The sequence below is a fragment of the Dioscorea cayenensis genome, chromosome 4 (genome assembly GCF_009730915.1).
Source record: "Dioscorea cayenensis subsp. rotundata cultivar TDr96_F1 chromosome 4, TDr96_F1_v2_PseudoChromosome.rev07_lg8_w22 25.fasta, whole genome shotgun sequence".
In the NCBI taxonomy this organism is placed as follows: domain Eukaryota; kingdom Viridiplantae; phylum Streptophyta; class Magnoliopsida; order Dioscoreales; family Dioscoreaceae; genus Dioscorea; species Dioscorea cayenensis.
Genome location: NC_052474.1, coordinates 1,129,715 through 1,152,719, shown reverse-complemented (window position 1 = coordinate 1,152,719; position 23,005 = coordinate 1,129,715). Strand labels below are relative to the sequence as shown.

The 23,005-nt window shown below is 35.0% G+C and overlaps 5 protein-coding genes and 1 non-coding gene across 10 annotated transcripts; 5 read left to right on the top strand and 1 right to left on the bottom strand.

Moving 5' to 3' along the window:
• Nucleotides 1–2,140: 2,140 nt before the first annotated feature.
• Nucleotides 2,141–3,547, top strand: LOC120259115 (probable WRKY transcription factor 12). Of its 3 annotated transcripts, none has more exons than XM_039266651.1 (4): nt 2,141–2,391; nt 2,525–2,592; nt 2,700–2,864; nt 3,287–3,547. In XM_039266651.1, the coding sequence occupies exons 1-4, from the start codon at nt 2,191–2,193 to the stop codon at nt 3,447–3,449; spliced, it is 597 nt and encodes a 198-aa protein (XP_039122585.1). In that variant the 5' UTR covers nt 2,141–2,190; the 3' UTR covers nt 3,450–3,547. The 3 variants fall into 3 exon arrangements, with proteins under 3 accessions (XP_039122585.1, XP_039122586.1, XP_039122583.1); XM_039266652.1 differs by having other exon boundaries at nt 2,670–2,864; nt 3,320–3,547; XM_039266649.1 differs by having other exon boundaries at nt 2,670–2,864.
• A 3,653-nt stretch (nt 3,548–7,200) lies between these two features.
• LOC120258123 lies at nt 7,201–10,455 on the top strand. Its single transcript, XM_039265473.1, has 5 exons — nt 7,201–7,728; nt 8,059–8,487; nt 9,243–9,335; nt 9,598–9,737; nt 9,826–10,455. Exons 1-5 carry the CDS (start codon nt 7,201–7,203, stop codon nt 10,262–10,264), a joined length of 1,629 nt encoding a protein of 542 aa, XP_039121407.1. The 3' UTR covers nt 10,265–10,455.
• LOC120258464 (protein ECERIFERUM 26) lies at nt 10,282–13,218 on the top strand. Of its 3 annotated transcripts, none has more exons than XM_039265886.1 (4): nt 10,282–10,316; nt 10,609–10,652; nt 11,776–12,308; nt 12,399–13,218. In XM_039265886.1, the coding sequence occupies exons 3-4, from the start codon at nt 11,850–11,852 to the stop codon at nt 12,993–12,995; spliced, it is 1,056 nt and encodes a 351-aa protein (XP_039121820.1). In that variant the 5' UTR covers nt 10,282–10,316; nt 10,609–10,652; nt 11,776–11,849; the 3' UTR covers nt 12,996–13,218. The 3 variants fall into 3 exon arrangements, with proteins under 3 accessions (XP_039121820.1, XP_039121818.1, XP_039121819.1); XM_039265884.1 differs by having other exon boundaries at nt 10,299–10,316; nt 11,511–12,308; XM_039265885.1 differs by lacking the exons at nt 10,282–10,316; nt 10,609–10,652 and having other exon boundaries at nt 10,660–12,308.
• A 3,297-nt stretch (nt 13,219–16,515) lies between these two features.
• LOC120258226 (uclacyanin-3-like) lies at nt 16,516–17,645 on the top strand. Its single transcript, XM_039265587.1, has 2 exons — nt 16,516–16,764; nt 17,099–17,645. The coding sequence occupies exons 1-2, from the start codon at nt 16,608–16,610 to the stop codon at nt 17,497–17,499; spliced, it is 558 nt and encodes a 185-aa protein (XP_039121521.1). The 5' UTR covers nt 16,516–16,607; the 3' UTR covers nt 17,500–17,645.
• A 2,316-nt stretch (nt 17,646–19,961) lies between these two features.
• On the bottom strand, nt 19,962–20,822 carry LOC120258118 (classical arabinogalactan protein 4-like; the record flags this gene model as incomplete). The annotated part of the gene is made up of 1 exon (XM_039265467.1): nt 19,962–20,822. A coding segment is annotated over one exon (606 nt), but the record flags the coding sequence as incomplete, so codon positions are not given.
• Nucleotides 20,823–21,881: 1,059 nt separating this feature from the next.
• TRNAA-UGC lies at nt 21,882–21,954 on the top strand. Its single transcript has one exon. It is a non-coding gene; the product is annotated as a tRNA-Ala (tRNA).
• The last annotated feature ends 1,051 nt before the right edge of the window (nt 21,955–23,005 follow it).

Sequence of the window (23,005 nt, the reverse complement as noted above, 5' to 3'; positions counted from 1 at the left end):
GACTAGACCTTGGGGATTAATCTTGTATTTGGAGGAAAACTTGAGTGAGTCAAGAAAGAGAAAGCTAGAATGATCCTAAGTAACTTGAGGTTTAACTCAGAACAAAAGCTATGCTTGTTTTGATGCCTTTTATTGTATTTCAAAAACTTAATGTTTCTTTTCTACATCGTTGGCATCAACTTTTTAGAAATGGTTTGTAAAACCTTTCACTTGTATAAGCATGCTTTTTGATATTTATGGTTATGAAAACAAAAAGGGTTTTTTTATTTCGAATGGCATGTTCTTCTAGATTGTGGATATTATAATGCGCTTTAATATCGATCGGTTTTATTGTCTCAAAGCAATGCTTGAGCTTTCGCATATTATTGTGTTATTCTTGGCATTTGGACGTAAATGTTTTTTTGAATGTATCGCACATCGGGATTGGAATACTTTTTGAAAGTTTACATGCATTACTATGCTTTTGGCTTTGGATTTGTGGAAATAATGTTTATTCCCGATATGTGAATGCTTGTCCCGAATAAGGACCCTTGTGACATGAGTGATTCAGATTGTATTATTGCTACGCCTATATGTTGGTTTGATGGTGACGGCGTGGCTAGGTCCCGACTCATCGCAGAGTGGGTCCCCAACGGGCCAGCCTTTTAGAGGATGGCGCTGTGGACCCAGGTGTTGATTTGTCCGGGATCGGTGGGAGCGTAGAGCCCCGATGGATGATACATCGGGATCCCGGGGTCACCACACGGGACCGTGGGCCAACGCCAAGGGTGCGAAGACTTTCGACGGCTCTCAACTTAGTCGTGATCGTGCTAAAGTTAGAGAGAGTGTTTTTAGGCCATTGTTTATTTGATCGAGATGAAATTTCAATATTTGAGGAAAATTCTATTTTCTTGCAATTGGTATATTCAGTGTGATCTTTCACATAACATGTTTGATATCTTAATGCTTTTCTAACATGTATCATGCGAATTGAGGATTTGTGATTATCGAGGATTTTATTTATTTAAGTTGGTTCTTCTACTTATTTTTGGGAAATTATATCCAAGCATTTGTTTTATACATGTTGATGTTTTGTCTATACTGTGAGAATTTATGTTTTGGTTTCTAAATACCAAGGTTTCATATCCTCGTATTTTCATTATGTTGCAAATGTGAACGCTCCAGCTCATTTATGTTATTAGTAGAATGTGTTTATTGGAATTTCCTCGATTTGTTTTGATATTCGTTAGATTTGTGCTAACCCATTCACCGAGTGACTATGGTTACTCACCCCTCCTCTCTTCCCAGTGTTTTAGTGGTTTTGGTCGCATAGTGAGGCGAAGTGCTTGGCAATTTGTATCCCGAGTCGGGTTGTTTGTTTACTCTTAATCAGGGTTGCATTGTATGAGTGCAGAGTGATCCACTAGTGTTATTAACTCCGTAAATGTGATTTGTATATCTTTCACTTTACTATTGATTTTTTTCGAGTGAAAAGTTTTGTTTTTGGCACCTTTATTATTGCGGTGTTGTTTAGCGTGAGTTTGTGAGCCCTGCGATGACCTCGAGGGTTGAGTGGTGTGTGTCCCTCCTCGGGATCGCCGCGGCGGTTGTCACGCGGCGGGCCCGCTGGGTCGGGACGTGACACCAACGGCCTGGGCCACTCGAGATCGTGTCTTTCTGCAGGGGAGTTCGCTTTTCGGGAGGGACCCGAGATCAAACCCTCATGTCCCCACGCAAAGTGAGAGGCACATGGGCCTGGCGTCGAGCTTTGCTCCCCACACGTGCACGTTCCTGGGTTCTGGTGCTTGTCGTCTTTTTCAAAAAAAAAAACAAAATGTTTAACAAGATTAATGTACAAGAATTGACACGTTCCTGAGTTCGGGTGTTTGTCGCCTTTCTTAAAAAAAAAAAATGTTTAACAAGATTAACGCACAGGAATTGACAGTAAGTATCTATATATAAATACATAAACAGTGAATTGGAGTAGAAACATAGATCAACAGACAATACTTATACTGTGCATGGCATTGTCTGAGTGACCACATGACAGTCAGGGAATATTAGGGAGCAGTGAGCATTGACTAGTATTTCTTTTATTTTTTTACCAGAAGATAAAATATTGAGCAATAAAACACAACAATGAGATCTATCACTGCAACAGATAAGATGCGAAGAAGACAAAGTGGAGAAGGCTGATAGCTAGCATCTTTGATGGAAGGAGGCCGAGAAGGAGCTCAGCGTCGCTATGTCTTCGAAGTCCCTCCGCTGGCAAGCCCAATTGAGTTTGCTCAACAAGAAGAGAATTTCCATGGCTTGAGCTTCATGATTCCATCTCAAACCAGTACTCCTTTCAATCCCTTGAATGCTGCCTTCTCATTTGAAAACCCTAATCCAGTGAGTGGCAATGAAGAGGTATGAATATTTCTATATATATATATATATATGCAAGAATGTAAAGTTGTTGCACTTTCTTGATAATGAGATCATGATTAATTTCTCTTTGCTTCTTTCATGTGAATCTCCATACATATATTTAATGCATTAGGTAGGGACCTCTGATCCTAAAGTTGGCCATGATCAAAATTTCTCTGCAAGAGATGGTGTTAATTCATGGTATATGTTCCTCCTTCTCTTTCTCTTATTTACATCTTTATATCTACAAACACAAACATGTATATGTGTGTGTATAGTTATAAAAAGTATATATGGATCAAGTATAGGTGGAAGAGTTCATCAATATCAGAAAAGGGAAAGATGAAGGTGAGGAGGAAGATGAGAGAACCAAGGTTTTGTTTTCAAACAAGAAGTGATGTGGATGTGCTGGATGATGGCTACAAGTGGAGGAAATATGGGCAGAAGGTTGTGAAGAACAGCCTCCATCCAAGGTACTACTACTACTACTTGTTATGAAACCCTAATTGAGTTTTTCTCATCATCTTATGAAACCCTAATGAAGTTCACAGTCATGTGAGCTTTGGCAGGCCATTACTGCACGCTGGTCTTCTCCTCATGATTCAATCTCCTGCTCACTGTGCTCCTTTTTGCTGTTTTGTTTTTCTAATATATATATATATATATATGACCATCAAACATTGTTTGAGCTTTGAACTTTAGAAATTTAATAAGTTTCAGAACTTGTAAGCAGATATAGAATTCATTTATTAATTAGTGCTTCTTTTTTTTTTTGTGATTCTTTGCTAACTTTCTTCTAAAACAAGTTTTAATTTCAGCTTAATAATTAATGTTTTTTTTCTTGTGAAAAACTAAGACTAACTAAACTGAAATTGTTCTTAATTTGGATGATCAGAAGTTACTATCGATGCACACATAATAACTGCAGAGTTAAGAAGAGAGTCGAACGATTATCAGAAGATTGTCGCATGGTGATCACAACTTATGAGGGCAGGCACAACCATTCTCCATGTGATGACACAAACTCATCAGAGCATGAATATTATAATTCATATTAAGAACTTTGTATGGATTAATGTAATCCAGAGTTTATGTTTCTTTGTGACTTCTTTGATGTCAATGATTAATATATTGGATATTATCAAGTTTCTTCAGATGAATGTGTTTCTTAGTTTTTTTTTTCTGGTTCACTAATTTTTGTCAACATTGCATGTATTTTTCTGCAGATTTCTTTCAGATTCTTGCTTTTGAAGTCTTTGATCGAGTTACTGAAGATTAATTGATTAACAAATATATATGAAACGTTAATTTCTGAAGAGATTTAGCAAAAGGAAGTAATGCTTACTGTTTGTAAATATAAAACATATTAATCAACGTTCATGTTCAGAAGAAAACAAAAACACATTAATTATATCATTCTTTTCATTGACATTCTTCTTCGATGATGATCGATTAACAGCAGAATGATCAGTTTTTTCCTTGTAGATAGTCATAAATCTTTTACCATTTATTAATTTTTATAGATTCACATCTGTAACTTAATGTAAACAAATTTTTTTTTTTTTGTACATTAAGGAAAAAAAGAATTTTGATTTGTGCTAGGTAGCAAGTAAGATGCAATGAGTTAGAATTGTTGGTCTTTTTATTATTGACCGACCAATAAGAAACGCTGATAAATAGCCTCCCATATTTACAAAACACACCAACTTAATTTGCAAGCTAGTCTTAATTAACACACTTTCAGATGACACCGCCGGCGTTCATTATAAAATTATGGGTGTCTGTTTATCATTCGCGTAGTGGTACTGTAGTTATAGCGTTCCTGTTCTTGATCAATTCCTGTAGTTATAGGGTTTGAGTTTAGCGTGTCCATTAAGTCCTGGTATACACTCGTTCGTTTTTAGCAATCAGTGTTTTTGAGTTGTCGTTGCCACTGTTCTTCCTAGTTTTTGTTCATCCTGAGATTATGTTGATGTTTTGTGATAGATTCCACATTAATTAATTTGAATTTAAAAAATTATCAACCAGCATCCCCAATTTAAAAGAAGTTTGGGACATATACATACGTGAAGTAAACTCAATAAACATAAAATTAAAACCAAATATTAGTAGGCAAGCTATGTGATATTTTCCGACAATTTTTTGATTTGATCATGAGAAGAAATTCTGAAGCATTGAACCGGTGTGTTTAATTAGATAGTTCTTTTGAGAGTGGAAGGTTAGATTCTACTTGATTTAGTTTGCCATTTTAAGGGTTTCCCATTTATTCATGTTATTGATTTTTATTTTTAGTTGCTTGTCTTCATGGAGTTTTGCACGTGTTACTATGCTTTTGGTATAAATGTGTTGGGGTGTACAGTGCACTTGATGGGCGGAGAGCTGGGCCAGCACTGTTTATGCACGGAGGGTGCTGTCCCGGTTGTCACATGTGGTTGGCCAGCATTATGCACGAGCCCACCTTGCCTCATGCCCGGTCGGCTTGTTTAATTTTTTAATTTTATTAAAAAAAAAATCTTAAAAAACTTGAAATCTAAAAGTTCTCTAAAAAAATTTATTATAGCTGGTTGTTTTTCTTTTTAATCATCCCGATACAAACCCTAATGAAGTCTTCGAGTAATCGATTTCATCAGGCAGCTTGGACAGACTTGTGATTTCAGATGACAATTTTTCACTGATCCAGCTCCCCACTCACTCCTCCCCTTTTCGATTTTCTCTATGTTTTTTTTTTCTTAATGTAGAGTGTCTTACTGCTGGTGAGAAGAAAAAAAAAATCTTAGGTTGCTTAATTAGTAGAGCTGTAGATGTTATACTTGTGAATTAATTAATCATGAGTACATTGGCTTTCTCATTTTGTGAATTAATTAATTAATGCATGCTAAAGACTTTATCTATTTCATGGAGGAATGTGATCCATGGAAGTGATTAATTCCAACAAGGGATTGCAGACTGGAAGAGCAAACTCCATCTCTTAGATTGAAGCACATTCACTCTTTCTTAAGACTTTTATGAATTCTCTTTTGTCTTGTCACAGTTTTTATGACTTGGCTCCATATATATCTCCTTGGTTAGTTTTTAAGATGTCAGAATGCAGTGTGTCATCAATCAGGGGCGCCGTTCATTTACTCTGAAGTGGGTTGAAGTATTTAAGTGCAGGGCAAATTGCTATTGAGATGTTAGGCTTTATGCTAAGAATTTCATTTATGTATTTCTAAATTGATTTAACCGCCTGTATTTTCTATTTGTATAAAAAAAAACTCAGCAGTGGAATACAGGATTATTTAAGCTAATTTAAATATTTTTTTATTTATCTCACATTAGATGGAATAGTATATGTAAACTATCGAAAAAAACTTTGACACTGAATGTCCGGTGTTAATCAGACACTAATTAAATAGAATGTTTATACCAACTATCAATATCTAGATTCCTGTTAAAACTTTCACAAGTGGTAAGAATTTAAATGATGGATGAAGACATATTTATGAGAGTATGAAATAGTAGTTGTATGTGAGTGGTCCAACACTTTATACATGTGCGAGCCTCATACCCACTTGCTTGTGCTCGCTTTCTGCTTTTTTTAACAGCGTAACCACCCATATTGGCCAAAAATAGAATGTTTTTTTTTTAACAAAATCAGTAAGCGCCACTTCACAAAGAATTGTCAAGGGACAAGTAATGTTTCTACGATATTGCATAGTATAGGAGTATTGTTGATCCAAGGATTCTATTCTAAATCTAACTATTCACTATTCAAATAACAATCCACTACACTATACAAAAGTAAGGATGACAAGGGGCTGGGGTAGGGGGCTGGACAAATCTTTGACCACCACCGCTCTTGAACCATTCCTATACCCCGCCCCATTCAAATAGTGATATTCTAATTACCACAGCCGCTACAACAGTTGTTCTTCATAACCCCTCATTTCCCCCGCCCCGCCTCCCACCCAGCTCTAGTCTAGCCCTCGTCTGCCTTTTTTTTTTTACATTATATAATTATAAATATAAAGGTACAAACAATCAACTAAAATTTAAAAGGAATTGAGAAAAAAAATTTATCAACCCCCATGACATATAATATTTATCAATAAGTTAAAATTAGTATTGATTTTTTAAGTTAAATCATTAAAATGTAAAAATATAATCAAAACACACAATAATTATAATTGAGTGGATATTTTAATTTGTAAATTAAAAAAATTAAAAAATTATATAAAATATATATGGAATTGCTAAAAAGGTCCAAACAACTTTACAAAAAAATCTTTGATTTTTCCAAATTTTTTATAAGTCCTTATTTTTTCCCAAAATTATTTTTAAGTCTAATTGGTAAATAACCTGGTTTTACTATTATTACATTACATTTAATTTTTAGTTTTACTCTTTAATTTTGGTACTTCGTATTTTCTATTTTTAGATTACATTTAGTTTTTAGTTTTTTCTTTGATTTTTGGTGTGTCCGCTTACTATTTGGTGAATCGTCAAACATACTTTGAACTTCTAAAGATATCGATAGAAATAAAATGGAACTGGCTGTAAAAAAAAGACTGCAGAGGATAATATTTTGTCAAAATAAATTTTATTAGAATAATGTTGCAGGAGCTAATAGTTAATTTTTCCTATATATATATATATATATTGTGAAGAGTGAGGTAAAGTAAGCCAAAACCAAAACCAAAACCGCCCTGGCTCGGGTTTTACCATCACTACACAAAAAGATAGTTGTTTATTCAAATTTTCAAAGAATAAATAAATAAATATAAAATAAGATGTATTTTTTTTTATTAATAATTATATCACACTCAAACCATGATATCGGATTCAACTTGGACGTTGCGGGTTGAATTCCATGATCCGAAACCAATTCCCGGATCCGTTATCACTTGCGCTACCATTCCGCGCGTTAGCAATGAGCATCACCGCGCCCCATTCCTCGCTCTCGCTCTTCGCTCTTCGCTCTTCTCTGCGTGGAAGATGCTACAGCCGCGCTGCATCGATGTCTGCGGGAATCCCGTACTCCCTCGGCCTTTTCTAGGGCTTCGAACGGGAAACCATCGATTCCCTGCTGCCAATTCTGGGGTTCGTGTTTCTCCTAGATTCTCTTGCCGCTTCTCTGAGCCTAGGAAAGGAGGGAGAGGAAGTTTGGTCAAGGGAAAGAAGAAAGAGAACGTTTGGAGCATTGACAACGAGCTCTCAACAAGGGAAGCGGTGGTGGAGGGGAAGAAATCATCACGCAGGCGGAGAAGGGGGAGGCCCAGCGGGCGCGTTGTTAGAGATTCTAGGGTTTTGATCTCGGGCTCTATGCTTGTGGAGATTGAGAACGTGCTCCAGACGCAGGTTGCTCTCTCTCTCTCTCTCTCTCTCTCTCTCTTTCTCTTGAGATTTCATTGTTATTATAATTGAACGCCTAATAGAATTCTGGTTATCCATGGTTCAAAGGAATGGTGTCATAAATTCTTGATTTCTTGTTGGAAAGAAAACTTAGAGGGAATTGATTCTGGATTGAGTATACTATAAAGGAAAGATTAGATTTTGCATTTTCATTCTGTATGTTTGTATCTTTGCAAACTACTATGAGTTTTTACTTTTTAGGGATTTAAGAAGAGGTTGACTTGAAAAATGTTGTAGTTGTTCAAGCATTGTATATTATTGGCGTTCCTTTGACAGGAGCCTGTGATCAAACCAGCATGGAGTACATTTGCAAGTAGTGTCAGTGGGATATGGAAGGGTGTTGGAGCTGTGTTTTCGCCATTCACTGCTGAGATGGAACCCATTGGAATAGGGAGACAGAATGAGAATCTCTATGATTGTTACACTCAATCCCGTGTAGAAAGGGTGGCCGCTGAGGATGGTTTTTGTCCAATACGGAGTGTAACCAATTGGGTGCCTTTGAATCCTTTCGGTGAGATGCATAGGCACGTTGGAAAAAGCAGTGGTGCAAAAGATAGTTCCGGGACTTCTGCTACTGTGGAGGAGAGTTATGATGTAGTTCATGATGGTCATGACTTGCCTGCTTTTGAGACATTTGACTTTGGAAATAGTGAGTTGTTGCAAGAAGATTTGATGGGCATGGAGCCTGGTCTTGTATTCTTTGAGGTATAAATAATTTCTGTGCCATCTCTTGATGCCTCATAGCAATAAATGTGTGCATTTTGACTTCCACATTTCCATTGGTTATGTCAAGGACAACAGGTCACACATAGTGCACAGAAGTCTTGCTGCCACATAACTATATTTTAATTTGTGGTTTTGAATTCATTCTTTTCTAGTATCTGTTCTCGTATTTTGTTTCTCATCTTATTTTTGGATAGATGTCATATTTGGTTTCTTTTGATTTGCTGAGACATGTGATCCAGAGATTTTGTGGTTCTGTATATGATAAGGTTAGTGCAAGAAATTAGTTCAGATCAGGTAGTAAGAGTAGGTTCATGGTAGTATTGGTTTCTTAGGTGGGTGCATATTGATGAGAAGAAGAGTATGTAAAATAAGTGAGTTGCATGAAATATGGTGTCCGTGCAGTGGGAAGGACAGGGAATGAAAGGAAATACAATTTCCTTTATGGATGGTGGTTGATCTAAATTTATTTAGGCCCATGTTCAATGGAAGATAAGAAATCTAAGACCTTTATTTAGTTGGGATTTGCAAAATTCTGTTTGGGAGACATACCAAATGAATGCATAGTGGCAGTAATTTATAGGTTGGCTGCAAACTTTTGGATATTGCTATCAAAATGGGATAGATAATACCCTGATTATGCCTCAAGCTTACAATGCTGATCCTGTTTTTTCTAATCCACTGGCATTTGCTCAAATTTGATCACCCGTTAGGAATTGCTTTTTTTTTTTGTGCAGGATGGATCATATTCAAGAGGTCCTGTGGAGTTACCTGTTGGAGAATATGATGAATCTAAATACTTCCTTTCTCCAACATTTAAATTTGAGCAGGTAATTTGCTTCTCCTTTTTTTTTTTTCTCTTTTCTTTGTTAATTTCTATTAACTGTTACAACTGTATAGCCTTCTTCTCTGAAGGATGTCACATAGTGCACTGGAACATGTCTTCAATTCTGTTTCATGTGCCCAACCTAGTAATTGAATCTGTTAGAAGCCGACTGTTGAGGAAAGCTGCCAGTTTTTGTTTGACATATGTGGTGATGATATGTATTTAGAGATCATTGCTTCACTGTCTGCATTTTTTTTTATTTGTAGTGCTTGGTGAAAGGTTGCCACAAGAGACTGCGTATTGTTCATACTATTGAGTTCAGCGAAGGAGGATCAAATATACAGATAACAAGGGTTGCCGTTTTTGAAGAACAGTGGATTAGTCCAGCCAATTTCTATGATGAAAAGTAGCTTGTCTTTTTAATTTTATTTTATTTATGCTACTGCAGCATTTGTGAGTCAATTCATGACAGTCATCTTTGTTATTTTCTTTAGTGACGCAAGCTTTGATCTGAAGCCTATTTCGCAACGTAAACGAACCCAACCATCTGAGCTGATAGGTTCTTGGAAGGTATTTGAGGTGAGCGCAACACCTATATTCAGTGAAGAGGTACCAGTAGAAGAAGGTGGGCTGCCTTATGTGTATCTATGTACAGAGACCTTAAAGAAGAGGAGGCTGCCAGAGAGTGCTTTGTACTTTGGGGAGGAAGAAATACATGACTTGCAGAATGTGACTATCTTATGGCTACCGGGTGGTGTCACTGGATATGTAGATGTAACTAAAGATGGGACTCTCTGCATAGGAGTTGGGTGGTACTCAGACGAAGGGATTAACCTTGTGATTGAGAGAGACTATGGCATTGATGGAAAGCTCAAGGAGGTTAGATCCAAGTCTGAGGTCAAGAGAAGATGGACAGACCATTTGCCAGCATAAGATCGGCACCTGTTTATCTGTTACATTATGTTTCCCGCACTTTTTTTTCTTGGTACAATTGCTTCTGATGCCATATGTAATACAGCACACCATCTGTTGATATTGGATAAAGAGAAACTGAGTGGGATGCTAAGAAAACCCTGTTACATGAATGCTTCATTATAGTCTTTAGCTCAACGTTTATTTTTCTATGGATCTCCTCTGGTGCTGCATTGCATATTTTCTTCATTCATTCAACCAAACCCTAGCCGATGATATCATTACTTTGTTTCTTTCCTCTATTAGTTTTAACTATGTGCAATTTTGCAATAACTAATCTGCAATGCTTTCTTTTTCCTGTGCAGAGAAACCCGGTTGGTTATGTCCTTTGGTATAATGGCAAATTCAGGTAAGAAATCTGCTCCCTTGAATATTATTTTTTGTCTACAATATTTTATTGTTGAGCTTTCCACAGCAATTGCCAAAACATATCTTGAATTACTAAATAGTTTCTTGTGTTGCATAAATGCTCCTTCATGGCTGATATATTACCCAAAGGTTTGCTGGGCAGTCTTTCCTGCAGTATTCAATTTCATTTCTTAATTTTGGTTGGGTAGGAGTCCATGATGGTGTTGACTCTCACTCTCTCAGAAATAAATTAGATCAGCTGTGTTAGGACTAAACTCTTACTAAACTCTTAACTCCATTTGTGGCCCCATTTCACAGCCCATATTAATTTGATCATCACTGAAGGGAGACACAGCTGTTGAGCCATTTCCCAGCCCCTATTATTTTGATCACTGAGGCAGGAAAAAACAGCTGTTTTCTTATTTATTTAAAAGACATTGTAGCAATTGCCACTGCTATCCTTTAAGTCCAGTACTATATACTGAAGCTACATCAATTTAGGTTTGCTTGCTTACACCACCCAGCTACTAATTGATGATAATGTTTGTTTAGGGGGCCTAATTTTCTCACCGTTATGTCATTGTTCAAGACATTTGGTGCATCAGCTCAACCATCAGAAAGAAAAAAATGCATGTTTGAGTTTACAATTGTTATAGTATTGAGATTGGAGTTAATAGGGTGATATATTGGGTTTGAAAATTTGTTCATGGAGTCATATGTTGATTTCATCAGATCATTTTTTTTTCTTGCAAATGTTAACCGTAGGTTAAACAGAATAAATGTTTGTGTTTGCACTGTTTCTCTAAAAGTTTTTTTCAGATGTGAACTTTGAGTTTGCTCTTTATGGTGTATTAATTAGGAGACTTGAGCGAATGTCCCTTGTTCAAGTGACTACACAACTATATGGTAGAAGCTCTTAATTGAGACCTCTTTAGATGAACTTGATGACTATTTAAGAAAGCTCCAACTTGTGACTGAGCGTTCAAACAGGAAAAAAAAATGTCTATGGTCAAGAGAATTGATGGCCTTCATATCCAACTTAGGAAGTTATAATATGTGGCGTGCAGATGTGGTGAATGCTCTAAAATCAGGATTCAATTTTTGTAGTTTTGACTATATGCAAGGTTACTATCACGTCCGCTTCCCTCAGCCCAGCTCTATATAAGAAGAGTTCAGAAGATACAAATTTGCAACCACAATGGCCAACTCTTCTCGCAAGCAGCTCCACATTGAAGCAATTCAGACTGTGACGCCAGGGAGGGCTGCCGAGCCTGGCCAGGCACGTCGCATTTCACTCCCATCACCAACAAGTGCCGATACTCTCCTGCGAAGCCATGCATGCATCCTCCTGTATTACCATACGTCAAGCAAGGAGGAAACAACGGCAACCCTGGCAGCACATCTTAAGGAGTCTCTTAACCATATAATTCCTGAGGAGCCATTACTTGCGGGAAGGCTGAGGAAGGATGGAGAGAAAGATGGGTATTGGGAAATCAAGTACAATGATGCTGGCATTAGGCTCGTGCAAGCTGTGGTAGACACAAGCATGGACGAGTTCCTGAGTGGTGAAGATAGAGAAGCCAAGGAGGAGATGCTGGCATACTGGATGGACATCCAACATGAGGATTCCCAGTTCTGGCCTCTCTTTTATGTTCAGGTGAAACAATGAAAACCATACTTCATCATTTACATGCCGTACATTTTTTACATACATACATACATAAAAGAAAGAGTTAATGAATTTCAGGTGACAGAGTTTCAAGGAGATGGGTACTCAATTGGGATCAGCTGGAGCATCCTCCTCACTGACCACCTCTTCATGACCCGTTTCCTTAAAACATGGGCAAGAACTCACAGGGAAATGCAAGTTCAGGGCGAGTTCTCAGAGGCAAACATATTTCATCTCAACTATTTCAAAACTCCTACCCGGACTTCCACTGATTTCATCTCAGGCATTAGTACAACCCCCAGGACCATCCTCTACAAGGCTCCTCGGTCTTCAGATTTGCAAGCTCTTGTTCATCACTTGATTGAAAACAATCATGTTTCTGAATTCTTATTGTTTGTCAATGACCACTCTGGAGATTGTTTGAAGGTTGAGAACTTTGCAAGTGGCTCATCAAAGACACCACCGGCGAACTGTTTTTCTGACAAGCTGAGTGTAGCTGGTTGGGATGAACTTGAAGCTGGAGATTTGTACTTCGTCTCGGAGAACAAGCCTGTTCACGTTTCCTTCCAAGTCATATCATCTGATGAGCATAAAGGGCTTGTTGTTGCAATGCTGCCTTCTCAACAAATTGGTCCAAACTTAATGATCAGTGTCACTGTTCCTGTGGAGAATTAGTTATTTGTTATGTTTGTGTTGTTTCTGAGCCACAAAGTTCTCAAAGTTGGACATATCTGAGTACACTGGTTGCTTAATGTTTGTTAAACATTGGTTGTGGAAATTGAATTTGATGTACTACTTTAACTAATAATAATTAATAATTTCCCAAGTTGTTATTTGTTTGAGCAGATGATCATCAATGTAATTTAAAGTCAATATATAGCTGCCTCTCATTCTATTACGTGTCAAAGCTATTAAGCATTTTTTGGGCCTAAACTTTCTTTCTTTATGGACCATTAATTAGCGGTGGTTATGAGAGAGATCTGCTTATAAGATTTTAGACAGGTCATGTGTGAATTCATTGGTTTGACAACGGCTGCTACATGGTTGAATTTTAAGCAATTTTTTTTTTTTTATAGCTCCATAAAGAAAAGATTTATTATTTTATATTTGTATTATTTTCCCTAAATCAAATTAGTGCATACCATTCTCATTCTCAAGTAATTAAAAATTATTTAGAGTTTAAAACAAAAAAAAATTTCTCATTTGAGCAAGATTTCATTTTGGAGTTCAATGTTAATTTTAAATCTTTATAAAATAATGATAAAAGTTCTTTGGTTGGGAGTCATATCATATACTCTTTTTGTTTTTTAAATAAGTGATATTTACAAAATTTTATATCTAAATAAGTATTATGTTTTTTTTTAAAAAAAAATTAACTCTTATCTTTAGTTTAATAAGGGATTTTAATATTTCTCAATCAATTTTATATTTTTTAAAGTGAAAGATTGAAATGTGTTTGACAGAATTAATTGAATAATAATCAGTAGTATATATTTTTTATATAAAAAAAAATATTTTAAACAAATATTCATCATTTATGAAGATGCATGGTGTTTTAGGTCTCCTTCAGCTTTCAAGCCAACCTTCCAACTTAGACTCAATTGTTTCTTGAGGGGAGAACTTGAATTCTTTTGTATTGAATCAAGGCTTAAATGGAAGCTTTTATTATTATTATTATTATTAATTACCTTAGGATGTGCTCGGGAAGGAAATTTAAAGATAGATACTATATTTACTGATTGTGCTGATATTTTACAAGGTATAAAGTATGGCAAATATAATAATATTTGGAGGGTAAAACAAAAAAGTTACTATAATATTACTAAAGCATATAATGGAAGTTGCTAGATCACATTTGGAGCTGATAATTAGGGAATGATATAAAAATAGTGATTTAGAGTTGATAACCAGAGAATGAAATAAAACTTTTAGACAGATTGGCAGCTAAGGGAAGAGTGCCTCATGTCTTATTACAAAGGTATGGATTTACCAAGATGACTTATAAAGAGTGGGGGTGCTCAAAAAGGATTTTATTTTTAATTCTATATATATATATATATATATATATATATATTTTTTTGAAAAAGTGGATAAACGACGTTCATTTGAAATAAAAAGATCTAAAGAAACAATAGGGGTTGAGCGAAATCGCGAAAGAGTGGGAAATAGAGCCGGCTCGACGAAAAGAAAAAAGAGAAAAGCAGGAAGGATCGAAAGATCCTCAGGAAGCGAGGGAACAATGACTCTACTTTCCTCGCGGGGATGAGGGACTCGGCAAAGGAACTTCAGGAACCGAATCTCAGCGGCGAGAAAATCCGGACTTCTCTGATTTTTAGCCAAAGGGTCGTCGAGCCTTGCTTGGTTTCTGGAGCTGCATTATACCATGATATAATCATACGGTCAATCTTAACAATATTAATTCAATTGTTTATGAGACTCTTTTTGTAGTTTTGGTTTTCATTATTTGGGTTAACGGGTGGGCAGCGTGGGCTACCATCGCAACACCTAAAAAAACAATTATTTGTCAAACATTGCCTAGCATAGTGGAAAGTTATGTGGACATTAAGTGCGGAGGCATGCAAAGGGTCCAAACATGTATGATATTATAGATATATTATTATATAATATTATTTACTCATTATTTATTGGATTTTAGTTGAAAGAATCATATTTTTTTATCTCTTCAGAGTTAAATGATAAAAAAAAATATATAGTATTATATCGATTTGGTCTTGAATATATATTATTTTGATCAACATGTGATCATTATTCCTCGTATTAACACGTCTCACATAAAAATATGTAAAAAAATTATTAAAAAATTGTTTGGTTGGCAATAAATAAAGATAAGTAGGTGTGATATAAGTAATTTTATATGTAAAATTTATTTTTTAATGTTTGGTTTGATGTAAAACTATTTTTTACATATGAAACAACTTATCACTAAAACTCTTTTTGTAAGATTTCAACTCATAGCAATTTTTGCTGTGAATTAAAATCCTGCAAAAGACATTGTTTATACTTACCCCCAAAGACAATAAACAAAAGCTAGCTTCATACCAAGGTGTGTGAAAGAGATTATTTACATTTATTGATGACATTCTCCACTGACTTGCCGATAATGGCTCGCAAAGCCTCCGACTCTCTTGCAGCGATGACAATCTCACTCTCTCATGGCGGTGACGGCCTCATAAAATCACCGGCTTTCTTGCAACAGTGATAGCCTCGCAAAGGCTCCAACGCTCTTAAAGCTTCTAACTCTCTTGCAGCACGTATTAGTCATTATTACTTGTGCATCATTATATTTATTTTTTTCGTTTGACAATTTTTTTTATGAGGTGATATTTGTCACATTTAAAAAAAAATTAAAACAAAAATCTTTAGTGGTGACCATGCGAGATGGCTTGTACACACATTTGGGTGGAGATAAATAATGAGTACATAATTGGATAAACTGGATAAAGGAACGTCTAAACAACACTTTATTGAATGTTGTGGTGCATGGCTCTCAATTATGTAGGCTCCGCGTGTCCGGTAGTTGGTTCCGATACGTCTCTTTTTTAGTCCATACTACACCAAATCCATCTCCCACAAATCATTGTAACGTGCAACCAAATTTGAACAAATAGAAAAAAAACACCTACTCTCATCACCTAACCCCACAATCAATTAAAACACTTACTTACATTAGATTATACATTACATCTATTAGATAATTAAAATTAAGAGTTTATACATCAAATATAAATAAATAAATAAATAAAATTAAAAAAATAATCATCACATAGTTATTTCTAAAGTTAGGCAAATTATTTTGTATTACTATTGATAGATCGAGAGATCAATTCTTTTTTACAATATTCATTAAATTAATTGATAAATTTATCTCATTAAAAAAAAAAAAAACTATTAGTATCAATATTGAAGTAGGTTATATATTAGTCAACAGATAATGATTTTGATATCTTATTGTTATAGTGATGCCTCCAATAATGTAATAATATTATATGTTTTTAGTGAATGGTGTTCTTAGCTTTAGGCATGCCAACTTTCTTTGAAGTCAAGCATTAGTTAGGCAAAGAGATGGGAGCTGGTGAAGCAAGTAGAATAACCTAAAAAATTAATCCCAACAAATCCAACAAAACCATTAAAATTAAGAAAATGTCATCATCCTCCAACTATATATATATATATATATATATATGTATACATGTTACTTCTCATTGTTCTCCACTTACATATTCATACTTGCAATAACCTTTAGCCTAGTTTGAAGATTAATTATTCATGGCTCAACTAAGTTTAGCTGTCGCCGTCTTCCTCGCCGTCGCTGCCCCGACCATCGCCGTTAACTACATTGTCGGAGACTCACAAGGCTGGTCTACAGGAGTTGATTATAGTACTTGGGTTTCCGGGAAAACCTTCAATAAGGGTGATGTTCTAGGTGAGCATAATTTGTAATTGCAACATAGTTTTAATTTATTTTTATGAATTATCTAATAATATAATATCTGTAATAATAGAATTAGTATTTTATTTTTCTTTCAAACTTATAGTTCATAAGATGAGAGTTTGAGCTTATAATTTATCTATGTTTATAAAAAATAAAAAATAAACTATATATAGCAGTAAAATATTAACTGATATTTTCTTGTTTTTTGGGTAGACGATAATTTAAATAAAGATTTATAATACATTCTTATATTTATTATTATATAAATTTAAGTGATTTTAATTTTATAAATATATAAGCTTGAGTTTTTTCATTCTATTATCAGAGTTTCAATATACTCCACTTCATTCGGTCACTGAAGTTAAAGAGTCGGATTATAATTCATGTTCTACAAGCAACGCGATTAATTCCTATACTGACATGGATACAAAGATCACCCTCACCGGATCGGGAACTCGATACTTTGTCTGTGGCACGGCCGGGCATTGTTCACAAGGGATGAAACTCGCCGTCACTGTATCCGGCTCCACTAGCCCCTCGACACCGTCTTCCCCGGGAGGAAGCTCAGGCTCCCCTTCCACACCATCTTCACCTTCAAATAATCCATCTTCTCCGACGACACCATCTCCAGCCACCACGACAAAGAATGGTGCTGCCGGAGTTGGTGGCCGGGGAGTTTTGATAAGTGTTATGCTTGCAGGTTGTGGCATTGCACTCTTGGGCTAGGCAAGAGGCAGTGCAATTTAATTATATTTATGTTCATAAGACTTGTTGTTTAATTTTTATCATTGTGTTTGTGGTTTTGTATCAATGTTACTTTGTTCTAGTCTTTGTTATTTGAGTTTATAAGATGATTTGTTTGTTTATGTTAATTTAATTTGATTTTTGTGTGGGTTAGCAATGTTGAGAGTTGAAATTATATTGTTAATAATTAATTTGGGATTGAAGTGGAGTTATGATGACTCACAAGTCACAACTGAGCTAGACATAAAGCAGAACCCAACCACTACTCTTATTATCTAAATGTGCAAAGCAAAAGCCAACCAGTACTCTTATTATATAAATGTGCATGCATTTCATCACCATTGATAGCCGCCTTTATAATTGAAAATCATGATATTATTGTAAAAGAAAAGTAGAGGTTATCATTGAGGAAGATGAGCTGGTGTCCATTGAATAGTTTTTCATGATATTATTAATGTAGTCAATATTGTTATCATAGAGGATTCAAGTCTTTGATGACTCTTTTGCATATTTAATTATCACTTAAGGACTTTTAATGTTATTTTTTTTTGGTGTTTTTTTTAAATTTTTTTTTAATAAATAAATGATTTATCCATTTTATTTTTTTAAAAAAAAATTCTATATCATACTGTTTTGTGCTTTGTTTGAACTTGTGAGTGTGAAGTGGGATGCTTTTTATTTTTATTAAAACTTAAATATGGAGAGCCTATCTTTCACAACCGTTATACAAAATCTTATTTATTATATTTCAGATAGAATTTAAACATATGTACTCCGCATGAAAAAAAAAATTTCTTTTATCACTAGACTATATTTGGTTGTATTGGGATTTCCTCTTTGGGTAAAGTTTGTATTTTTTAATTAAAATTTTTTATATTAAAAGTAAATAGACTTTGACGTATTTATATATATATATATATATATTGGATATAGCCCGTAATCATTAGAAGCAAAAAGGCGGGTACAAAGTGTGCATAATAAAACAGTACAAAAAAAATACATATATTTAACTAATAAGAAAAGCATAATGTTGGCGGTGTGTACCGTATAAATTGTTTTAAATAAAAAAAGAAAATACTTGATAAATAAAAATTAAATGGATTTATATTTTAATAAAATTGCGTCTTATCCAATTTTTCTTTTGTAAGATATAAGGTCTCACATGTTACAACAATATCTAAAAATATATCATGCATATCAAATAAAAATATATCAATCATTTTGAAGCATGCTATTATTATTATTATTATTGGGCCTCATATATTTTGTGTGTATGTATATATATATATATATTGAAAAATTGAAACAAAAACTCTTTTCAATTTTTTTAATATTTTAAAACTAATTTACTAAATATTTTTTTTATTTTTTTATTATTCATATTTACTGTCTCTTTCTCAAATCATAGATTGAAAGATAAAATTCTTGAATCATCTATTTTGGTCTTAATAAAAACAAAATAAAAATAACAAATTTTTTTTTTTTTTGTTGTATGGCCTAATTTGATATTTTCCATTCACTGAAACCAAGAATAATGTATTGTAATTGATTTATTCATGAAAAATTTATGTTATGATTTATTGTTGGAGTATTTACCAAATTTCATGCTAATTCTTTTCATTCCAACATCAATAGTCTATAACTAACTACCGCCATGACAGGAAACATTCTTAAGCTGCAAGCATGTTGCCACTACACCTAAACAATGAATTTTTCTTCTTTTGGACTACTACCACTGCCACTGAACACATGAAATGCTTTTGTCACATCACCACAAAAAGCTACGTACGAATTTCTATTTATAAAATAACACCCAAAATAAATTTTTTAATTAAAAAATACTGAAAGAATTAGGTGAAAGACATATACAGTGGATTGCCGGTAGAAAAAACAGTATTTTTATCATTTCATAATCACAGAAAAAAGAGATTTTTCAAAAAATTTGTAAGCCATCATAATTGATGTACTTTCGTATTTATCTGTTTTTTTAGTAATCTTTTAAATAAAAAGTGTTTGTAGCTTATTAGTAAAAAAAAAAACATGAAGTATAAAATAGTTAGAGTCACCAGTGGACTTTTAGTCTAGTAATATTAATTTAAATGTGAAATATATTGATTTAAAATTTTCATCACATATGTTCAAAATCTATTAGATAAAGTGGTTATAACGGATTCACAGTTGCTCAAATTTTATATTATCTAATGAAAGTGCATGTATGACCATATATTCATTTTTTATTATGCATGCATCTTTGATTTATAATAGCCGTATTTATAAAAGAAAAATAATAATACTAGATGAAATGGTGAAATGTGATAAGGCTCATATTGCCATTATTTGAATTTATGATTGTAAGAGTTGTGATTAATTTTGAAAGTACCAGCTCTGTAATTATAATCTAGGGAAAAAAAACAGAGTAAAAAGTCAAGCCAGCAACAACTGAATGACACAAACAAGAATCAACTCACTTTTATTCTCTAATCCAAAATGATGGTAATATATAAAGAAAATCTGAAATCCCACCACCCATACACAACCCAAATAAAAAATAAAAAATAAAAATGACAACAAGGAAATAAGACAAGTAGTGCTAGTACCAACCTAAAAAAATCTAAACACATTCACCCAAAAGATCATAACCACCAAATAGTACATAATAATATATATAATATAAATCATAAATCATAAATCATAAATCTCTAAAGAAGGAGAGCAAGTCCACCAGCAGCGAAGGCAAGCAAGCCCATGCAAACGCCATGCACGTAAGAGTTTGAGCCATCGGCGGAAGTAGGCGCTACTGTTGGTGAGACTGAAGGAGAAGAGACGGATGGTGATGGAGATGATGCCGGTGTACCTACGGATGCCGGAGATGGTGCTGGTGACTTGGATGAAGGAGCCGGTGCTGGTGCTGGTGAAGGTGGTGATTTAGCTGGGACTGGAGTTGGTGGTGGGGTTGCCGGCGGTGGTGGAGATGCTGGTGGAGGAGTTGCAACTGGGGGTGGAGTTGCCGGAGGGGAGGGTGGGGAGTGTTGGCCGGAGGAGAAGGTGGGGGAGTGTTGGCCGGAGGAGAAGGTGGAGGAGTGTTGGAAGGAGGAGTGGGTGGAGGAGTGTTGGCAGGAGGAGAAGGTGGAGGAGTGTTGGCAGGAGGAGAAGGTGGAGGAGTGTTGGCCGGAGGAGAGGGGGGAGGAGTGTTGGCTGGAGGTGAGGGTGGTGGAGTGTTTGCCGGAGGAGTGGGAGGAGGAGTGTTGGCCGGAGGAGTGGGAGGAGGAGTGTTGGCTGGAGGAGGATTGTTGGCCGGAGGAGGATTGTTAGCAGGAGGAGTGGGTGGTTGTTGAGCAATGGAAGTAGGGGAAAGGAGGGCAATGGTGATAACTAGGGAGAATGTAGTATGGATGATGGCCATTGTTATGTTGAGAGAATGAGGAAGAGATGAGATGTGAGAAAGGGGTTGGGTTGATGATATATAGTAAGTAGTAGTAGCAGTAATAGAAGGGATGAAGAAGAAGAAGAAGAAGGAGAAGAAGAAGGACAACTAATCACAAGAGAATAGCTGTAAGGTTTTTGAAGGTAGTTGAAACACTCCATCATTCTTTTTGATAATTGTGGGGATCAACATTATATTCTTGTATATATAATTTGAAAACCATGTAATTGTGACACTTAAATGTTTTAAGATTAATTGAAAAATTATATATATATATATATATGAACTTTAGGGAAAGGGAAGGGAGGGGAAGGTGGGGCCTTCCATTGTAAGCGAAGCAAAGGTAGCTTTCTCCACCACCCAACGACATCATTCATTCATTTCATGTTGTTAAAAAGAAATGACCTTTTTTTTTTTTGTTATTTTATTATATGGTGGCATTCTAGACCATTACTTATGGTAACGTGGTGACAACCACTAGCTCTCTCAATCCCATGCTCATTACTCATCAAACGAAGAAGATTGCTATTTAATATTGTTTATTATAAGAGTTTTATCACTAATCAAAGTTAATATAGTCTTTGGGGATTGAGGAAAAATAAGAATGAAAAATTATCATATAGAATTGAGTGAGGTTTTCACTATATTGATTAGGAAATGAAGAAACAGTTGTACCAATTTAGTGGGAAAGTTTATATATGCCTTGTGGTAGTCACCAAGTTCTTTATTATTATTATTATTATTACTTTCTTGCTACTACTAAAAAATGAAAAGGAAGCGAAATATTATAAGAGCGGTTGGTTAAATGAAATGATGAAAGATATTTAGATAAGTATTAAAATGTTTACAATTATTAAATCCCAATCATTATGCTGTTGGGTGAATGAGCTGAGACTTTAATAAAGATCAATAGTCTGTTGTAATTCGCATTGTAACAACTGGGGATGTAGCTCAAATGGTAGAGCGCTCGCTTTGCATGCGAGAGGCACGGGGTTCGATCCCCCGCATCTCCAAATTTTATATTATTTTTGTCCATTTCCCAGCATAATTTTTTTTCCTAATTTTTTTTTTAAAATCCCAATCAAGGGAAAAGTGGGGTTTTAAATATATATATATTTTTTTTAAAAAAAAGGAGAAACATAGAAACGGCAAGAGGGGACCCACCATTGAGTGTGATTGAGAGGGACCAGGTCCAGGCCACTATAACCTTTTTTCTAAATCTCGTATAAGTGGACAGTGGCCAACAAACACGTAGCATCCTGAAATTAAATTAAATTAAATTAAATTAAATTAAATTAAATTAAATTAAATGAAGTTCAATTGAAAGAGGAAAAGATGGGATGGCCCATGACTTCCATCCCAAGTTCTCACTAAATATGCTAGCTGTGCTGTCCCATTCACAAGCATGATCAAATCCTCCGGCAGTTGAGACCTGTTTTATAGTGAGACATCAACCATGTGATGTGAGGGTCACACAGCTCAATTGGGATTTTGTGCAAACACTAAGATAAGTAGATCTCTGCATCTAAAATGGGAATGGGATCATTCAGTGATTCATCCACTTTTTTGAAAAATAAAAATAATATGGGATCATTATCTCCCACAAAATGAATAAAATGCCCAAATATATAAAGTTCTTGGTAGCATTTCCTGCAGGAAATTGTTGTTTGCAGTAAAAAAAAACAAATGATTCTGCAAGCATTTCAACCCTGTACCAACACTGAAAGGCATCAAAAGAATCTGACTGAATACCAAAACTATATAGACTTTGTAATGTCTTGAGAGTCCAGTTATCTTCCATTTTCTTACATCAGTATCAAAAAGGAAACAATTTGTAAGACTGTATTTGAACCCCTAGTCAATTTGAACAGCCAATTGTGAAGTGGATGTTGGAACAACATATGAACAAATTGAATTAGCAAAATGCTAATAATGTCACTGGTCAATGTGGAATACTAGTTACACAATTATACTTACCATGTGTCATTACCATTTCATTCCACACTTTCTTGAAATGCAATCTGAAAGCCACCAGAAGATTGTAGCGTGAACAATTACCTGTTT

Coding starts and splice junctions, on each gene's coding strand:
- LOC120259115 (XM_039266649.1), top strand. CDS start 2,191: ATGGAAGGAGGCCGAGAAGGAGCTCAGCGTCGCTATGTCTTCGAAGTC. Junction 2,392..2,524: donor CAGTGAGTGGCAATGAAGAG/GTATGAATATTT, acceptor TTAATGCATTAG/GTAGGGACCTCTGATCCTAA. Junction 2,865..3,286: donor AAGAACAGCCTCCATCCAAG/GTACTACTACTA, acceptor TTGGATGATCAG/AAGTTACTATCGATGCACAC.
- LOC120258226 (XM_039265587.1), top strand. CDS start 16,608: ATGGCTCAACTAAGTTTAGCTGTCGCCGTCTTCCTCGCCGTCGCTGCC. Junction 16,765..17,098: donor CAATAAGGGTGATGTTCTAG/GTGAGCATAATT, acceptor TTCTATTATCAG/AGTTTCAATATACTCCACTT.
- LOC120258464 (XM_039265886.1), top strand. CDS start 11,850: ATGGCCAACTCTTCTCGCAAGCAGCTCCACATTGAAGCAATTCAGACT. Junction 12,309..12,398: donor GGCCTCTCTTTTATGTTCAG/GTGAAACAATGA, acceptor AATGAATTTCAG/GTGACAGAGTTTCAAGGAGA.
- LOC120258123 (XM_039265473.1), top strand. CDS start 7,201: ATGATATCGGATTCAACTTGGACGTTGCGGGTTGAATTCCATGATCCG. Junction 8,488..9,242: donor CTGGTCTTGTATTCTTTGAG/GTATAAATAATT, acceptor TTTTTTGTGCAG/GATGGATCATATTCAAGAGG. Junction 9,738..9,825: donor GCCAATTTCTATGATGAAAA/GTAGCTTGTCTT, acceptor TATTTTCTTTAG/TGACGCAAGCTTTGATCTGA.